The sequence below is a fragment of the Balaenoptera acutorostrata genome, chromosome 1, assembly GCF_949987535.1.
Source record: "Balaenoptera acutorostrata chromosome 1, mBalAcu1.1, whole genome shotgun sequence".
NCBI lineage: Eukaryota > Metazoa > Chordata > Mammalia > Artiodactyla > Balaenopteridae > Balaenoptera > Balaenoptera acutorostrata.
Window position 1 is genome coordinate 96,369,497 of NC_080064.1, and position 16,525 is coordinate 96,386,021.

Genomic DNA, 16,525 nt, shown 5'->3' on the forward strand with positions numbered 1-16,525 from the left:
TGGCAAGTTTTCAGTTGCTGTTTCTTCAAATTTTTTTTCTGCCTGTTTCTCTCTCCCTCTTCTTTTGAAACTCCATTACTCATGTGTTGGAAAGTTTGGCTTTGTCTCATGGGTCACTGAGGCTCTGTTTACCTTTCTTCCACCTTTTTTCTTTCTGTTCTTCAGATATGCTAATATCTATTGATCCATCTTCAATTCTTTGATTCTTTCTTCTGACATCTCAAATCTGCTATTGAGCCCATCTAGTGAATTTTTCATTTCAGTTATTGTGCTTTTCACATTTTGAATTTCCATTTGCTTCTTTTTTAGTTTCCATTTCTCTTTTGAAATTCCCCATTGATTAACATAGTATTAGCATGTTTTTTTAAAATTATTTGATCATATTTATAATAGATTCTTCGAAGTCTGCTAATGCAACATCTGGATTCACTCAGGGTCAGTTTCTATTGATGGCTTTTCTCCAACGTGTGGGTCACACTTTACTGTTTTCTTACATATCTACTAATTTTTGGTTGAAAGTTGGATCTTTTAGATACTGTACTGTAGCAACTCTAAATTGTTTTTTGTTTTAGTAACTTGTATGGACTTAAGCTGTGGGATCACTGCCCCCTGCAGTTTAGCCACTGATGTCATTGCAGGGGTTTTTAATTTTAAATTGAATTTTTTTGCTTGGTTCCTAGTGGTTGCCCTATGTCTGAATAGTTTAGAGGTCGGCCAGTTATCTGGGCAGAGGTTGTGTTTAGACACCTCATGCCTTCCATCATCTGCTGATCAATCCGAGTGTGGGTTAAGAACTACATTACAAGTCAGAGTCAGTTCTTGAGTCTTCCCCCCACCACCACCCCCCTTTCTTTTTTTTCCTGTTCTTCCCCTGGGCTTTCTCTGGCTTGTCCTGGCACAGGCATAATTTGGCAGTCAGCTAAGGATGTGGGGAGAGTTTGTCTTTGTCTTCTTTGGCTTTCGTCCGTTCAGGATTTCCCCATTAAATTTCTGGCTGATGTGCCACCTCTCCCATACTGGGGCCGAGATGTTGTGCTACCAGAGCTGCAGGTCTTCCTGTTCTAAACCAGGTCTGCCATTTTTAACTAGCAAAGCTGCGGGATTTTGTACTCCCTTTGCTCCCTACCTTGAGTCAAGTCTTCCACCTCAGGCAGTAAAGTTGGTGGTTCTCTCAGCCAGCCTCAGGTCAGTAAAGCTATAGTTTTTGCTGACTGAGTTGGAAGAACAGTGCAGGTTGGGTGCAGCCTCAGGCTAGAAGGTCATGTAGTCACTATCACCATTCTTACCAATATGCTAGCATATTTTTTAAGAGTAAATGCTTCTCAATTTGCTGTTTGCCCGTAGTTGATTTCCAAGTGACCTGAACTGGTTTTCCCCCCCACAATTTCATCCAGGTTTATACTTGTTTTCTTGGAGGGCAATCTTCTGACCATCTTATTCCACCATGACAAGTTGCCTTTGACTGTGTTTTTAATCTTAACATACATGGTGTCATCTTGTATGTGTCCTCCTGCAACTTCCTTTTTAAATTTCCCTCAACGTTGTGAAATTTATCCCAAATTGATAACATGCATAAATTTTCACTGCTGGTTGGTGTATTCTTATGTGAGTATCACAGTTTATTCATGTATTTTCCACACAATGGAAATTTAGGCTGTGTCAAAACTGGCACCATTACAAACAACATGCAATGAGCATTCTTGTACATTTACGTGTTTGAGTATTTCTCTAGGGTGATTCTCTTGGTCTGAGGACTTTTTCTTTAGTTTTATTTTTCCCTTTTCTCCTGGCTTGGAAGTTATATAGCCTTTCTGTACTTTTGTAGCTATTATCCTTAGAATTTTAGTACACTTCTTTGACTCAACAAAGTCTGAGATTAGTATCTTTGCCCTTCTCATGAACAATACAGAACTTTAGAACAACTTAATTCAAACTACGCACCCTCTAAATGTTCTCTTAATTCTTTATTGCTTTCACCTTATATCTTTTTTATTTCCCAAATTAATGATGAGCATTATTATTTTTTTAGTTGTGTGTGCATACTAACCAGTTATATTGCACACCACTTCTGCTTTCATCCCTTTTTTTTTATTATTTATTTTATTTTATTTTTGGCTACGTTGGGTCTTTGTTGCTGCGCGCAGGAGTTGCAGCAAGTGGGGTCTACTCTTTGTTGTGGTGCGCAGGCTTCTCATTGCAGTGGCTTCTCTTGTTGTGGAGCGTGGGCTCTAGGTGCGTGGGCTTCACTAGTTGTGGCACGTGGGCTCAGTAGTTGTGGCTCGTGGGCTCTAGAGCGCAGGCTCAGTAGTTGTGGCGCACAGGCTTAGTTGCTCCGTGGCATGTGGGATCTTCCCGGACCAGGGATCAAACCTGTGTCCCCTGCATTGGCAAGCGGATTCTTAACCACTGCACCACCAGGGGAGTCCCTTGCATCCCATTTTTTGGGCTCATTTGTTTCCTTTTCTGAAATATATCCTTTAGTAGTTTCTTCAGTGTGGGTCTGTTGGTGGTAGGTTCTCTGTGGTTTTGTCTGTCTGAAAATGTCTTCATTTTGTCATTGTTCTTACATGATAGCTTTTAATTTCTAGGCTCATAGTAATTTTCACTCAACACTTTGAAATGTTATTCTCCTGTTTCTTGGTTTCCATTTTAGCTCTTGGAAAGGTGTGTGTATGGGGATGGGGTGTTTTCTGACAGTTTTGTCATACTTTTATAGGTAATTTGCCTTTTCTCTCTGGTGCTTTTTGTCTTTGGTATTCTGTACATTCCCTATGCTGTGTCTACCTGAGGGTTTATTTTTATTTCTTTCCTTGGGATTCAGTGTGTTTCCTATAATCTGAGGTTTCATATCTTTCATAAATTCTTCAAATATTGCCACATCTGCAGTCTTGGTTTTATTCAAACATCTCATTTTATCTTCATGCCTTGTAATCTCTCAAGTTTTAATATTCTTTTACTTTTTGTGTTTCATTTTGGAAATTTTTCTTTGCATCTAGTTTTCAATTCTTTAGTTCTTTCTTAAATTTGTGCCTAATCTGCTGAGTAAACTATATATATGTATATATTTTTTGAGCTTCTATGTTCATTGACTTTACTTTTCCTTTATTTTAGAAGTTCTCCTTGTTTCTTTTTCAAATATGCTTGGACTTCTTTGTTCTTATTTTGTCATGCTTTCTGTTCTACTTTATTATCATTTATCATTTTCAACATACTTAATTTTAGACTATTTTTTACTAAATTCAACATCTGACATTCTTTGGGGTCTAATTTTACTGCTTTTCATTTCTGTAGACACTTATGCTTGCTTATTTCCTCGTGTGCTTCATAATTTTGGATTCTGAGCTTATTTCAGTAGCCAGGGTTGAGAGTGGGTACCTTCAGAGAGGTTTTGCATTTGCTTCTGCCAAGGTTAGAGACTTTTTTCTTTTGTGTGTTAATTTCTCAGTTGGGGTTCCCCAGCCTATGAAGGTAGTGTAAATTAGAGCTCTCACGAGACAGGCCTGTGTTGAATTATCAGGCGAGAAGCTTCTTTGTCATCTCCCCTTGCTTTTGAGGGTGTCCTGACCTTATGCAGGGTGTCACCTCCCCATCTCTACCTTGCACAATATCCAAGACTTTGTCTTCTGTGTTCATTAAACAGGGAAACACCCAGACCCCTTGTTTGCTAAGATTAGACTAACACTATAAGGCAGAGCAAGCCTCAACTCAGTTTACCACTCTAGTTTTTAGTCTCCTTTTTACTGCTGCTGGCCCTTGAAGGTTGCTCTTACTTGTTTATTTTCAGCTATGCTTTTAAAAAGATGTTTGCTCTTATTTTAACCAATGCTTCTAGGTGCTTTCTAGAGTGAGATTTTCAGGATACAGGGATTTAATCATTATTTATGTGTCTTTCAGAGTGTAAAACACTAGCACAGTGTCTTACACATTTATGTGAAACAAATTAAATGCAATCCTATTGTCCTAAAATTGCTATTCAGAAATTTAAAAATCGTTACAATCACATAATCATTTTGAGCAATATTACTTCCTTTTCTTTTGCTTTCTTACTTTATTTCACTCTCTTTGGAAAGTTTTTAAACCAAGGTTGTACTTTTAGTATATCCTTGATTTATTTTGTATGGGAACCAAGAGTGTATCTTGTTCCTGTTTCATCTTTCAAAGCCAGCTACTAAGTCTCTTTACTATTTCTGTTGTTTACTACCTCGTCATTCCTTAAGATGGCAGATGGAAATTACCATCCAAAAGGCTAGACTGAGAACATTATTAAAAGTTTACCGTGGACTTCCCTGGTGGCACACTGGTTAAGAATCCGCCTGCCGGGACTTTCTTGGTGGCACAGTGGTTAAGAATCTGCCTGCCAATTCAGGGGACACAGGTTTGAGCCCTGGTCCTGGAAGATCCCACATGCCATGGAGCTACTGAGCCCACGTGCCACAACTACTGCAGCCCGCATGCCTAGAGCCTGTGCTCCACAACAAAGAGAAGCCACCACAATGAGAAGCCTGCGCACCGCAACAAAGAGTAGCCCCCGCTCGCTGCAACTAGAGAAAGCTCGCACACAGCAACAAAGATCCAATGCAGCCAATAAATAAATAAATAAATAAATTTATTTTAAAAAAAGAATCCGCCTGCCAATGCAGGGGACACAGGTTCAAGCCCTGGTCTGGGAAGATCCCACATCCCATGGAGCAGCTAAGCCCATGCACCACAACTACTGAGCCTGCGCTCTAGAGCCCGCGAGCCACAACTACTGAAGCCCGTGCGCCTACAGCCTGTGCTTCACAACAAGAGAAGCCACCGCAATGAGAAGCCCATGCACCGCAATGAAGAGTAGCCCCCGCTCGCCGCAACTGGAGAAAGCCCACGCACAGCAACAAAGACCCAGTGCAGCCAAAAATAAATAAATGAATTTATTTTTAAAAAAAGTTTACCGTGATATCCTACATTGCAGGGTCTTAGAGGTCATCTAGTATATGGTTTCCAAAGTGGGTAATAAGATGATCTATTGGGTATTATTTTTATACTAGAAAAAGGACAAATTAAGCTTTATTAGTATATACTAATACACATATATAATTTATAAACTAATATATATTTTTAATAGATGTATGTGTTTATTTTAAAATATTTATTTACTTTTCAAATAAAAGCTCACAACTTCTACCAGTGGGGTATGGGAACAAAAATAGTGATTTCTATGACCTAGGGCAGTGCTACCCAATACAACTTTCTTGCAGTGATGGAAATGTCCTATATCTGCACTGTCCTATATGATAACCACTAGCCACATATCATGACTGAGAAGCTGAATTTTTGCTTAATTTAAATTTAAATAGCCTCATGTGGCTAGTGGCTGCTATCTTGGGCAGTGCACAGATCTAGAGCAATCTAAGGGGGGAGGTAGTAGAAGTTGTAGTTCTATTTGTTTAGTGCTTTCCTAGTACCAGATTCCATACTTAGTGTATTCTGTACATTATTTCATTTAATCTTGAAAACAACCCTTTAGGTTTAGAGAGAGGTTAAGTAACTTGCTAAAAATCATAGAGAATTAAAAAGAAACAGAATCAGAGTTGAAACTCAGGTGGCTCTCTTTTTTTAACAGCATTATTGAGTTACAATTGACTTCATAATGTATATTTTTAAGGTATACAACTTGATGTTTTGATACATATACATTGGGAAATCACCACAAACTAGTTAATATATCCATAATTACCATTTTCTTTTTTTCCTTTTTTTTTCTTTTCTTTCTTTTGTGGCATAAAGACTTAAGTTAAGATCTATCCTCTTAGCATATTTCAAATATACAGTACAGTTTTTTTAACTATAGTCACCATGCTGTACACTAGATCTCTAGAACTTACTCATCTTGCATAGTTGAAACTTTGTGCCCTTTGAACAACATTGCCTCTTTTTCCTCTCCACCCATTCCCTGGCAACCAACATTGTATCCTCCACTTCTATCAATTTGGCTTTTTTATTTTATTTTTTTATTTAAAACCAGAACATTTATTGCGCGACTAGTCATTGAAGTCCTTAAGATGAACTGGTTGCTGCAACAGCTGCCCTCTTGGACTTAGGTGTTTTTCCTTCACGGAACCCATGCCTGAATCTGCGGTATACAATTTTTAGGTGCCTCATTTGACCAGTCCGGGTGGTACTTCGTCTTTTAGCTTTTGCACTCCAGTTATACTTTCTCTTCCGCTTGGCAGGGTAGCCACATTTGCCACAGGTCGACTTCTGAAGGTGGTAGGCCGTAGAGTCACAGCGGCAGCACAACATGTGCGTCTTATTCCGACGCTTTCCAAATGATGACGTTCCCTTCGTCATCTCGCTTCTGCCGCCGAGATCAAAGAGCAGTTTGACTATTTTAGATTCCACATATAAGTGAGATCATGCAGTCTTTCTGAGTCTGGCCTGTTTCACTTAGCATAGTATCCTTCAGGTTCATTCATGTTGTTGCAAATGGAAGAATTTGCTTCTTTTTTAAGCCTGAATAATATTCCACTGTACATATATACCATTTTCTTTATCCATTTGTTCATTGATGGACATTTAGGTTGTTTTTGTATCTTGACTATTGTGAATAATACTGCAGTGAACACAGGAGTGCAGATATGTGTTCGATATCTCCTATAATCATACTTTACTAGTAGAGTTCCAGCAAGGGGCGTTCCGGTACCACGTCAGCTCCAAAGCAGCACCTGTGCCTCCCCAACCCCCTCTATGTCTTTAAAACCCTATTGTTTCAATGCCACCCCCCCCCTTTTTTTAACTTCAGGAAGTCATAGACTTTTCAGGTATACTATGTCTTTATCTGAAATAAATAAGACAGGGCCTTGGCTGTATTTTATAGGTAAAAGTGCTGAGCTAGATTATGAGTCATTTGTTCAAACTCTGTAGATCAAAATTGAACTTAAAGTCGGGCTGTCCTGCCTGGCCCTTGGTGCTCCAGTCATACCATAGCTAAGTCATTTCCTTAAAATCAATGCAGTTGGTGCCAAATTTGAGTTTGCTTGAGTTGGGCTCTTTTAAAAGACTACAAGCAGTATGGCTTTGGAAATATTTTTAACATGTTTGTGTTTATTTTTTAGTGCTCGGCAGAAACCCAGAGCTAATTATTTAGAGGATCGAAAAAATGGGTCTAAGCTGATTATTTTTGTAATCGGAGGAATTACATATTCTGAAATGCGTTGTGCTTATGAAGTATCTCAGGCACATAAATCCTGTGAAGTTATTATTGGTAAGACTTGTGTTTTCCTCTTTTCTGTTTTTTTAAAACAAACTCTAAATGCAAAAATATATATGTAAAACTTTATCTTGTAATTTACATTTAGAACTAAATTGTTGAGTGCAAAAAAATATTTTTTAAATCATAGTGTGTTTTATCTGATGTACCAGAGTTTTTTCCTGGTTGACTTCTTTGATTTTTTTTTTTATTAAAATTCTGATTTTGAGAGAATGAGCTTCAGAAATATTATATTCTTTATAATATTCTTTATAATATATATTATATAATGTATTATATATTACATATTATATATTCTTTATAATATTCTAAATATTACATAAAGAATATATCCTTTAAAATATTACATCCTATCCTTTTCTTGCCCTCATGATTAAATAATTTTTGAAACATACATTTCTACTACAGAAATATTTTGAAATTTTTTCTGGCTGTGGACCTGACATTGGCCAGGCCTGTATGGAATTTAGTTTTAAGAATTTCAGTCAAAGCCACTGATAACCGAAACTTTCCTGACTCGTGGAGGTGCCGCGTTTATACACCAAGCCTTGATCTGCGGCACTGCTTAACAGTGCTCTGTGACTGAACTCACAGTGCCTGTTGCTGTTTTGTCAGGAGGACAGACTAACCTCCAGTTTTGGTCTTCAGTTTATCAATATGTAGCACAAAGTGGACAAAGCACTAGGAGTGGGCAGTGTTTTTGAAGGGTTACTGAGTGTGCTCAATGAAGAGGAAGGATTGAAATACTGTAGTTTAGGCAGATTTCAGGAAGGCATCCTATAGAAATTTTGTTAAGTTGCCCCAAGCTACTGCACTTTGCATATTTGAAGGACAGGACAATATAATTAGCCAAGGAAAATTGATTTAACTGCTGGCCTCTGAAAATTTCTCTTTTCCTCTACCAGGTTCCACGCATATTTTAACACCCAAAAAGCTGTTGGATGATATAAAGATGCTGAATAAACCCAAGGATAAAGTCTCCTTTATTAAAGATGAATAGCATTTTAGCAGGGGAGGGATTTGGAGATTCTTATTAATTTGATCAACTAAAGTAGATCAAGACATTGTGGCTGACATGTAATTTAACAAATGTAAATATTTTAAGGAATAATGACTTTTCAAGTATATTTCTTAAGGGACTGTTTATGATTGCATATCATTGGATTTGCCATTTTTAATTTAAATATTGTTGCTGCTTTGTAGATGATGAGAAGAAATGTTAAAATGCTTTCTAAAAGGAAATATTTTCAGCTTTGGAACAGAATATATTACAGTTGTGGGTAATTTTTCACAGCCACCTATGTACATACTAATTACTTATTAGATACTTATCTGTCTAATGCTGAAGTATAGTGTTTTGGGAAAGAATGATTTTAAATGAAAAGGTTGTAAAAGTAAAAACTGTGAACTTGTATGTATGATAGAATGATTTCCTATAAGTGCAGTTTTTCTTTCAACTGAAATTCATAACTTCTTTTATATGTAAAGTAATTTAGTCATTAATAGGAATAGAATGATTTCACAGCATATACTGTTGCTAGATACTTCTGAAGAACACAGTTTTGTATAATTCTGAATAATGTATGTTTAAATTAGCAAACAAAAATAATCATGAACATTCTAAGAGAAAATAAATATATACTTACAAAAATTATCTCTGTTTTTTGGCGGGGAGGAAGGGGAAATCGGGAAATTTTAAAGTTCTAAGTCAGAGAGTTACAAAGAAGAAAAAAGAATGCATCATAATCTTCCCACCAAGATAACTCCCTTTGACCTAAGAAAATAATAATGTAATCTTTGTATACGGTTGGATAATGTAAGGATATGTGTGCACATGTGTTACGCAAAGGGAACATCTTCATTTCAAATCTCTCCTTTTACCTGGCCTCATAGTGTTCTATCATACAGTGGACTGTAATTTATATATCACTCATCTTCAGAGTTCTGCTCTTACAAATAGTGCTATGCTGCATTGTTTGGGTACATACCTGTGCAAACTTACACAAATATTTGTATAATATAAATTTCTAGCGAGGCTGCATTGTTTGGGTACATACCTGTGCAAACTTACACAAATATTTCTATAATATAAATTTCTAGCGAGGACATAGCTGTCTAAAGTATTTGTGCATTTAAAATACTGATAGATATCACCATTTAAAATTTTTATGTGGGGACTTCCCTGGTGGTCCAGGGGCTAAGACTCCACGCTCTTAATGCAGGGGGCCTGGGTTCGATCCCTGGTCAGGGAACTAGATCCTACATGCTGCCATGCTGCAACTAAGTGTTGGCATGCCGCAACTAAAAGATCCCCCACACCACAACTAAAAAGACCCCGCACGCAGCAACTAAAGATCCCGTGTGCCACAACTAAGACCCGATGGAGCCAAATAAATAAATTAATTAAATAAATAAATACTAAAAAAATAAAATTTTTATGTAGATCAATCCATCACTTTTCCTACGTGGCTTGCAAATTTATGTTGTACTTAGAAATATCTTTGCACCCGAGATTGTAAATTCACCCGTCAATCTTCTAGAGCATTTTGATAGGTTTATTTTTTACAGGTAACTCTTTTATCCATCTGGAATTGGTTTTAGTATGAGAGTGTATGCTAGATATTGTCTCTTAGCACTTGGCATTATGTCCCATGCCTCCCCATTCCATACCACAGGGGATGAAAGCTAAAAAGGAAGTTTTGCAGACTCAAAGGTAAGGGGTTCTGAACAGGTTAGATTCCGCCAACGACTTGCATTTGGTCAAGTTTTGAAGTTAGAAAGGAGGCAGAGGCCATCTGCTGCAGCTGTGCCAATGGACAAGCAAGTTCCTGCCGACAGGAGTTGTCTGTAGCAACCAGACTCCACATTTTAGTGTCTGTCACCTGCTTCATGGGTATGAGGCAGTGCTGGTGGCAACTGGTGGCACTAGCTTCCTGTTCTCTAGATCAGATGGTGATATGACCTTGAGTCTAAAAATATGGCCCCTAGTTTCTGCCCCTACAGCTTTTTCCATGATTTTTAAGGACTTAATTCTCTATGTTAAAACACTTCTTGAAATATCTAGAGGAGTTTCTGTTCCTTCCGTGAACCCTGACTGATACAGTATTTAACAGAGATCCACCCTTATTTCTTTCTAAATAGATACTATACCAAATTTTATTGGGTAATCCCTTTCCCCAACTGAACTGAAATACTACCTTTCTCATAAACTAAGTTTGTATTTTGGTCTATTTCTGGATTCTGTTTTATTGACTTATAGTTTGTATCTCTTTTTCTCTATTTTATTTTTTTAAATTTTTATTGGAATATAGTTGATGTACAAAGTTGTATTAGTTTCAGGTGTGCAGCAGTGAATCATTTATACATATACCATTCTCTTCCCATATAAGTCATTACAGGCTATTGAGTAGAGTTCCCTGTGCTATACAGTAGGTCCTTATTAGTTATCTATTTTATATATAGTTGTGTGTATATGTCAGTCCCAGACTCCCAGTTTATTCCCTACTTTGATTCATGGTGTGTTAATATGTGGACATAATCTCTATTCCACCCATACCAAAATTACCATTATTTTTCAGAAATTCCCTGGGTATTACATTTTTTTAAAATGAACTTTAGTCTCATTTTGTTAATACCAAAAGTTATTTTGATATTTTCATTAGGTTTACAGTAAATTTATAGGTTAATTTAGGGAAAATATGACCTTAAGAATCATTATTTTCTTTATAGAGATACTGCATATCGCCATAATATTTTTCATGGTTCCATGTGAATTGGATCTTCTATTATGCTTTTCAAACAGATTTTTTTTAATTAATTTATTTTTTTGGCTGCGTTGGGTCTTCGTTGCTGTGCGCGGACTTTCTTTTTAGTTGGGGCGAGCGGGGGCTACTCTTCGTTGCGGCTTGTCATTGCGGTCGGTGGCTTCTCTTGTTGTGGAGCATGGGCTCCAGGCGTGCAGGCTCAGTAGTTGTGGCTCACGGGCTTAGTTGCTCTGTGGCATGTGGGATCTTCCCGGACCAGGGCTCAAACCCGTGTTCCCTGCATTGGCAGGCAGATTCCTAACCACTGTGCCACCAGGGAAGACCTGGATTTTTTTATATATAGGAAAGTTTCTGTTTTTGATATATTAATTTTAGAACTTGCTATTTTACTAAGTAATGATAACAAAATAATAATGTGCAAATGCTTACTTTGTGCTTTATATGTGAGGCACTGTTTTTAAGTGTTCATATTACCTCATTCAGTCTTCTCATTTAATCCTGTGAGGATAGGCACTATTATCATCTCCATTTTAAAGCTGAGAAAAACAAAAGGCACAGAGAGGTTATATAATTTAACCTGGATGACATGGCTATGTGGAGAGGAAAGGTGACAGTAATAAACAGCTCTCTTTGTTTTTTTTTAATTGAAGTATATAGTTGATTTACAATGTTGTGTTAATTACTGCTGTACAGCAAAGTGATTCAGTTATACATATATATGCTTTTTTTAATGTATTCTTTTCCATTATGGTTTATCATAGGATAGTGAATATAGTTCTCTGCGCTATACAGTAGAACCTTGTTGTTTATCCATTCTATGTGTAAAAGCTTACGTCTGCTAACCTCAACCTCCCACTCCATCCCTTCCCCAACCCCCTGCCCCTTGGCAACCACCAGTCTAACAGACAGCTCTCTTTGAGACTGAGCATGAGAACAGTACATTGCCAGTGAGAGGGTTAATTTTTTGGTGTCTGCATTTTACCTGAGATCTTTGTATGCCTTGGTAACTATCTGTCCAGGGTTAGTACATGTGTGGAACAGAGATTCATAGTAATTCAATGCCCTGTGACAAATGGAACTAAGAGTGTGATGACAGCAAACATTGGTCCATCCATTCAATCACTGCACACCTCAGTGATCACTCTGCCGTATCACACTGATAAGAGATCCTTTGAGGCCTACATTTTAGGCCTCAAATTTCACATACATTTTAGGCTTAGAGTTGGAGAGACCCTTTGTTTCCTAAAGTTCTTACTGGATTTGAAGACATAAGAGGTCATCATACATAAATTCCTAGTATAAGCTGATTCCCTACCCTACTCCACCCTCGGTAGAATGAGCAGTTACAGATTCTGGTATCAAGACCCTGAAAAAGACTTTTTTTGTTGTTGCTCCTAACTGAAACGATTTCCTATCTCTGAAGCACATTTTTACTTCCTTTCAAACTTTAGTTTTTGCCACACTAATAGGTAAAAGTATATTTCCTTTTTTTGATTTCTTTTATTATGAGTTAGGAATAACATAGATTTATTTTTAAGCAAATATGTGTTGATTTTGATTTTTAAGAATCAGAGGTCCATTTTTTGTTTCATTTTAGCACATTGTGTCCCCCATTTCTTGCAGTTTTGGTGTTTTCTCTAGAAAGTCATCTTCATAAGTTGTGTAATAAGTAAAATACTTTTGGGGTGAAGACCAAGTTTTCTCTGCATTTTTTTTTAATCCTTGGTTGCCTTGAGTCAAACTAGTATTTCAGTCTATTCCTCCATCTCTGTACTTTGGCAAGATCTTCTGCAATAGTTCTAATCATTTGATCAGTAGTTTGTTTCAAAATGGTTGCTGTCCTTAGGGCATGATCCAAAGACGAGTTTAAAATCTACAGAGGAAAAGTCCACACATTTTAGTTACATAAATTTACTACTGCTTCTGTTAATTGGGTTCCCTCATTATTGAACATTGCAAAGTGGAATTTTTGGAGTATTCTGTTTTCCACCCAGTCTATTTCTGTTTTTCAGGCTTGGTTTCCTAGGAAACCAGTCTGAGATGGAATATATTTTGTAGTGAAAGGGACAGAAAAAAGACCAACACGTGACTGATGAGCATGAATCAGAGGGTGAAGTCAGCAACCTGCTGGGCTGTTTCCCTGCTGTGGAAAAAGAGATCCATGACAAAGAAGAAAAGCTCTTGGCGGGAGGGGCATTGAAGGAGATTTAGGGGCCATAACCACTGAGAGGGCACCCAGGGATGCAGCACATGGTGTGGCAGCATTTGAAAGTAACCTGATTGAAAATAGGAATCTACTGATGGCTCTAACCCCAGTGTCCCTGGAACAAACTTGTGAGCGGCATGCCTTCAGGTCTGCGCCGGGGAATCCTGTAGCTGAGGCACCACCCACAAAACATTTTCTCCAGGAAATTTCCCTTGGAACCAATTTAGGAATAATACAAACCATGTGGCTGCTCAGGCTGTCTTTATGTTAGTGCTGAGCACAAGTTGTTTTAGCAGAGCATTTTCTGATGCTCTCATACTGTAATAATTTAAAAGCCATCAGTTTTGTGGTCATCAAGACCAAACTTACAAGCTGCAAAGATTCTAGAGTGTTTTTTTCTAAGTCCTCACCTCAGATTCCGTTTCTTCGATACCGGTAAAGTTGCTTGAGGATGTGCTTTCAGAAATCCTGCAGGAGTGGGAATGGGGTGAGGGTGTAGCAAGGTCTGAACTGTAAAAAAGGCAAAAGCACATTGATACTTGTATAAAGTGCCATCCTCAACTCTGTGGTTCAGTAGTGGCTGTGTGTGTGTGTGTGTGTGTGTGTGTGTAGAGGGCGAGGAGTTTGTGCACCCCCTGCCCAAGGACACACAACCAAGACACAAACCCAAGAACTCCCCAGTGGCTACATTCATACACACTGCACTGCACTATGGTAGTGGGTAGTGGGGTTCAGACTGAGTGAGTGTGACTGCACACAGCCTGAACTCTGGTCACTCAGCTACACTGTCGATTCTGCCTCCTAAGTAGCTCTTGAATACTAGACTTCTCTCTTTCCTTTTCTACCACCCTTGGCCAAGCTGCCATCATTCCACCTGGATTACTGTACTAGCCTCTTACTTGGCCTCTATGCTCCAATCCTTGACTCCTCTAATCCATTCCCTCTCCCTTAGTAGTTAGAGTGATTTTTAAAACACTGGAAAACTTTAAAAAACACTCTGGTTAAAAAATCTCATTGGCTTCCCATTATACCTAAGAGTCTGAAATCCTTCCTGCAGCCGACAAGCCCCTGCACAGCCTGGCCCTGCTCATCTCACCGCCCCATCTTTCCCCCACTGCCTCTCCCTCTTTTAGGCTCCAGCTACATTGTTCCTGAACTTGCCAAGGGCTTTTCCACACCAGAAGGCTCTCTTAGACTGGCATGTTCTTCACTCTTACTCCTCCATCCCCTTGCTAGTTCATTCATACTAATCCTTTGGAACTCAGCTTCCCTAAACCCCCAAATTAGGTAATAGCACTCTGTATGCCCCCTTTTCCTCTACCAAAAAAGTAAGGGCAGGGACAGAAGTTGACTTCGCCACTGTGTCCTCAGCACCTGCACAGTGTCCTGCTATTTACACTCAAATATTTGTTGAATGAATAACTGAATGATTGAAATATTAGCCAGACTTAGGTTTGAATCCTGGCTCTACTACTTATGATCTAGGTGATCTTGGGCAGGTGATCTAATGCACTAAGCACATTGCATGCATCCAAACATTGGGTAGCCATTTTGTTAATCATACTTACTTTCCTGGTATGAGTTCACATTCATCATAAGAGGATTTTGAATTTGCACTCTGGAAACAGATCCATTTTGGTTTTGAATGAGCTGAAAAATGTTAGCTGTGATCAGATTCAGAGCATCAAAAATGATCCCCAAATGGTGGATATATGGGTATCATTTCCTGAACTTTTCTGTATGAATGAAATCTTTCATAAAATTTTACTAAGTAAATAAAACTAGGGAACATGGAAAATAGCCATCGAGTATTCTGAATTCAAGAAAAGATATTCAACATTTAAAAGGAGTTTTATTAGCAGACAAGAGACCAGGACTCTAGGTTCCCTTGCTGCTAGCTGTGTGACCTGGGCATGTCTACGGGCTCAACTTCTTCATCTGGCAGATGGAGGGATAATATTTTCCAAGAGTTTGAACTGAATGGATTTCTGAAGTCCTCTCCACTTTAGGAGCAAGGATTCTAGGAGTCAGAAACTAAATTATGTTACTAAGACAATTCCAGAAAATAGAGACTAAACAGAGAAGAAGATAATATCACCATGGAAGACAAGAAGAACGCCAGGGGAAGGAAGAGAAGAAAGTCAGTAGCCAACAAATCTGCCTTCTCTGTCGCTGAGGCTCTCTTCTCCCCCTTCTCTTGCCTCTCCTCCTCTCTTCTCTATCTTCCCCTCTTTCTCCTTCATTCTCCTGTCATATCCACTGGGCTCTAGTAGCTTGGCTTCACTCCCCCTCAGGAGGGTCCCATTTGACAAAGGAACAGGGAGAGACACGGAAGGCAGGGTAGAAGTCAGAAAGTCCAGGTTTAGTCATGCTGTACCCACCCAGACTTAAGTCATGATGAACAGAGGCACTAATGAGCTCAGTCTTAACCCCTTGGTCACCTCCAAATATAGTTGTGGATTTTATTTGAAACATAGAAATTCAGAGTTGGAAAGGGTCATAGGGTCATCTGGTCCAGTTCTCATAGTCTACAGATTACAACATCCTGACAAAGTACATTGTCTCTCAGTCTACAGGTGGGACTCACGACCTCCTGCAATAGCCCGCTCCATTTTCTGTCTGTTCTGGAGTTTCTTGTCTAACACTGAGCAAAAGATGCTTCCCTGGGACTTCTACCCTCTTGGCCACTATATGTTTACTAATGGAGTTCAAGATCACATTTCAAGTGACTCAGTTGCTTTCTTCATTCGTATGTTGGAATAAGAGGTCTCGTGGGCTGTAGACCCCAAAACCAAGGCGATAGTAAAGAAATCTGCCTGTTGCCTCTGCAGAGTCTTAGGGACTGTCGTCTCAACAGAACACATCCAACTGGAGGATCTGGCAGCTGGGGGTAAGTAGGGGAGACATAGCTGAGGGCAGCCAGATAAACACCATTCTTTAGTCTTGGACATTGGCAGTTGTAAAAGATCAGAAACATTCTCTCTGGTGCCCTGTCCCCAGTGATGGAGAGAAAGCACTCTGAAGGTATGAACTCACCCATGAGGAAAGGATGTCAGAGAACCAGATACAGCTGTCGTTCAGAAGCAAGACAAGGGTGTTCCCTTCCCTCCTTTGTGTTCCCTTAGCACACTCTGTGCTCTTAGCTCTTATCACATTTTTCCATGAATTTTCCTTATTTGGGTAGGAGTTCCTTTCTCTCAATAGGTTGTAAACTCCTTGGGAGGAAGGAGCCATGTTTTATTCATCTTTATAAATAAATGTTTGTGGGATTTTAGTTATTTCTAAAGACAGCAAAGTTTTGCATTG

The 16,525-nt window shown here is 38.7% G+C and overlaps 3 protein-coding genes across 3 annotated transcripts in view; 1 reads left to right on the forward strand and 2 right to left on the reverse strand.

The window, feature by feature from the left end:
* Window positions 1-8,894, forward strand: part of STXBP3 (syntaxin binding protein 3) — a 53,289-nt gene extending 44,395 nt beyond the window's left edge. Inside the window, exons 18-19 of the mRNA XM_007169486.3 lie at window positions 7,095-7,243; window positions 8,155-8,894. Coding sequence (XP_007169548.1) covers window positions 7,095-7,243; window positions 8,155-8,249 — 244 coding nt within the window. The 3' untranslated portion in view covers window positions 8,250-8,894. The remainder of the gene's footprint in view (window positions 1-7,094; window positions 7,244-8,154) is intronic.
* Window positions 5,336-6,743, reverse strand: LOC103016471 (60S ribosomal protein L37-like). Its single transcript, XM_057547813.1, has one exon. It carries the CDS (start codon window positions 6,328-6,330, stop codon window positions 6,037-6,039), a length of 294 nt encoding a protein of 97 aa, XP_057403796.1. The 5' UTR covers window positions 6,331-6,743; the 3' UTR covers window positions 5,336-6,036.
* A 2,664-nt stretch (window positions 8,895-11,558) lies between the features above and the next one.
* The window catches only part of AKNAD1 (AKNA domain containing 1), a 35,159-nt gene continuing 30,192 nt past the window's right edge, over window positions 11,559-16,525 (reverse strand). The window contains exons 11-13 of the mRNA XM_007169485.2: window positions 14,788-14,869; window positions 13,630-13,729; window positions 11,559-12,886 (exon numbers count right to left, since the gene is read on the reverse strand). Of these exons, the coding sequence (XP_007169547.2) occupies window positions 12,755-12,886; window positions 13,630-13,729; window positions 14,788-14,869 (314 nt within the window). The 3' untranslated portion in view covers window positions 11,559-12,754. The remainder of the gene's footprint in view (window positions 12,887-13,629; window positions 13,730-14,787; window positions 14,870-16,525) is intronic.

What these genes read in the sequence shown, in the direction of transcription:
- LOC103016471 (XM_057547813.1), bottom strand. Translation starts at nt 6,330, where the DNA reads ATGACGAAGGGAACGTCATCATTTGGAAAGCGTCGGAATAAGACGCAC.